Source organism: Penaeus japonicus, unplaced genomic scaffold (genome assembly GCF_977035675.1).
Source record: "Penaeus japonicus unplaced genomic scaffold, GWHDUDI00000001_assembly GWHDUDI00000008, whole genome shotgun sequence".
Classification (NCBI taxonomy): Eukaryota; Metazoa; Arthropoda; class Malacostraca; order Decapoda; family Penaeidae; genus Penaeus; species Penaeus japonicus.
This window is the reverse complement of record NW_028234410.1, coordinates 22,360,123-22,362,622: the sequence shown is the minus strand read 5'-3', so window position 1 is coordinate 22,362,622 and position 2,500 is coordinate 22,360,123. Positions and strand designations below refer to the sequence as shown.

Here is a 2,500-nt window from a genome sequence, read left to right as displayed (position 1 = left end):
CTCTCTCTCTCTCTCTCTCTCTCTCTCTCTCTCTCTCTCTCTCTCTCTCTCTCTCTCTCTCTCTCTCTCTCTCTCTCTTTCTCTCTCTCTCCACTGCCCTTCTGCCCTCTTCTCTTCCCACAGTAACCTACCTACCAAGTTCTACCGATTACATATATGGCCTGTTTCTGTTATTGTTATTAAGATTTATTATTACTATCATTGTCATAATACCCACTGAATATTACGGTAACACAAACTTACGTTGTTTTATATATCTATCATTACATTGTATAAAATCCATTCATCTATTTGATTTATATCTTATTATATGCAATTCTAGTTGTCACAAACCCATCACACATACACATATATACATATCCGTAGGTTCGCTGCTCTACCATTAATTCGCTCTCTTCCTGCCTGGATAGACATATTAGTATTGTTCTGTGTATTCCAAGAGATATGCATTGATGCAACACTTCTTTCTTCATATTTCATTGCCACATGTCACGCCGTTATCGTTAGATCATTATTACAATGGGATAGACAGACTAACTTCCTAGGAGCCTACGAGAAACACCTCATTCATCGCAGGAGGAGAAACCCTCACTTTATCAAGTTATGTTAAGAAAACAAACAAAACATCCTGACAACGTTCTTTATACCTTAGGCTTACCCATTATCACGTAGGGGCTAACCGCATGGGTTCTTGCACTCATACTCTACCCTCTGTTTCCCAGCTCTCTCTTTGCCTTCCCCCTCCCTGCCCTCCATCCCACCCCCAAAAAAGTAACCTTAGCAAAAAAGACCTACCTAGGATTTGCCACAGGTAGTAAAGCGCCAACGTGATGACGATGGGCGCGCCCCAAGCCAGGTTGAAATACAGAACGGTGTCACTCAGGCGTTGCGAATCAACCGCCATTAGGTTGACGATCTCGCCCAACATGAACTCCCGCCTTGCCGTTGCCGAGAGAATCAGCGCCTGTGTTGGCACGAAGGGGAAAAAGATATATTGTATTTATCAGGAGAAATTATGTATGGCATGAAGATTTCTGTGGTTAAATCCTGTGATAGGAAGAGTGGGAGGGAGAGGGAGAGGGAGGGAGAGAGATAGAGAGAGAGGAAGAGTGAGAGGAAGAGAGAGAGATAGATAGAGAGAGAGAGAGAGAGAGAGAGAGAGAGAGAGAGAGATAGATAGAGAGAGAGAGAGAGAGAGAGAGAGAGAGAGAGAGAGAAGCAATAAGACATATAAAGGAAAAAATAAATGCAAACATATAACCAAAACCATCACAGGGACTGCAGAAGCGTCCTCTTCAAGGATTTTACCTTGCGATAAACGGCTCCCATAAACGACGCCCTCAGTTGCGCCGCGATGATCTGGTCGCGGTAGAAGAATATATTCTTCACAACCGTCGTGGTGAGGCTTACAAGGAGTAACAAACAGGCGTAGAAATATCCTCGCCATAACGGTTGGCTTTCATCTGTTGTGAAGTTGATTAACAAACTGTAAACAGAACGTTCCCTTGTTAGTTTCTTGTTTATTTGGTAGTTCAAGTGAAATAATTCATATATAAAGAAGAAAAAGGTGTACGGAAGAGTGATAATTACAGATATATTCTCATTCGTAAAACAAGTACTTAATCGTACAAATATTTCTAATAGAGACATTAATATGGACACGTCCCACGAGAACCTCATCTGTCCGACGACGACAACCCTCTCACCTCAGTAGCTGTGGCGTGAGGAAAAGCATGAGTTCGGAGATGACGTAGACGATCGTGGCGAAGAGGTAAGGCCAGAAATACGCCCTGAGCATCACCCTCACCACGGACACTTTGGCACTGCCTGTGGTCTCTCGTGCGGGCGAAGAGGACTTTCCTGCAGTGCCATTCTGATCGCTGGATGACACTTGCCGGTGCCTGAGGGTGGAGAGGAGGAGCAAGGTCTTGGTGAGATACTTTGATACTTTGGGAATGTGTCATGTTTCGCAGTAGAGTTCGCCTGGGGTTGGTGACATAAAGAAGTAAAAATAATGACAACCAACAACAAAAAACACGAAACAAGATGATAAAATGAATAAAACAAATTCTAGCAAATTTCAAATAAAGACAATTCACAACAACATAAATTCCGTCACCTTCCGCGTGCCAGCTCCTTCCTCCAGGCGCGCGTCCAGACGAGGTCGAGAGAAGAGGTCCTGCAGCGGGGGGGGAGGTTCCACAGCTCCTCGTGCTGCAGCGAGTGACGCCACCCGCGCCACACGAGCCCCGTCGCGAAGTGGTACGTCAGACGACTCACGAACGACGACCGCTCCTCCGGGTAGTCGTTCTGGAAGGTGGGAGGGAGGGGAGTAGAGGAAGGTAGTGGGAGGTGAGGAGGGAGGGAGGGGTGAGGGTAGAGGAAGGTGGAAGGAGAGGATGGGGATGGGGATGGGGTAAGGGGGAAAGGGAGAGACATAGTAAAGGAAAAGGAAGGGGTAATGAGATAGAGGGAGTGTGGATAGAAAGGTGGTGAACGT

The 2,500-nt window shown here is 45.8% G+C and overlaps 1 protein-coding gene across 1 annotated transcript in view; it reads right to left on the bottom strand.

Annotated features, from left to right (window-relative positions):
* LOC122258064 (multidrug resistance-associated protein 1) overlaps positions 1 to 2,500 on the bottom strand; it is a 29,537-nt gene that overhangs the window by 12,308 nt on the left and 14,729 nt on the right. Inside the window, exons 7-10 of the mRNA XM_086538845.1 lie at positions 2,120 to 2,310; positions 1,707 to 1,901; positions 1,309 to 1,486; positions 796 to 964 (exon numbers count right to left, since the gene is read on the bottom strand). Of these exons, the coding sequence (XP_086394971.1) occupies positions 796 to 964; positions 1,309 to 1,486; positions 1,707 to 1,901; positions 2,120 to 2,310 (733 nt within the window). The remainder of the gene's footprint in view (positions 1 to 795; positions 965 to 1,308; positions 1,487 to 1,706; positions 1,902 to 2,119; positions 2,311 to 2,500) is intronic.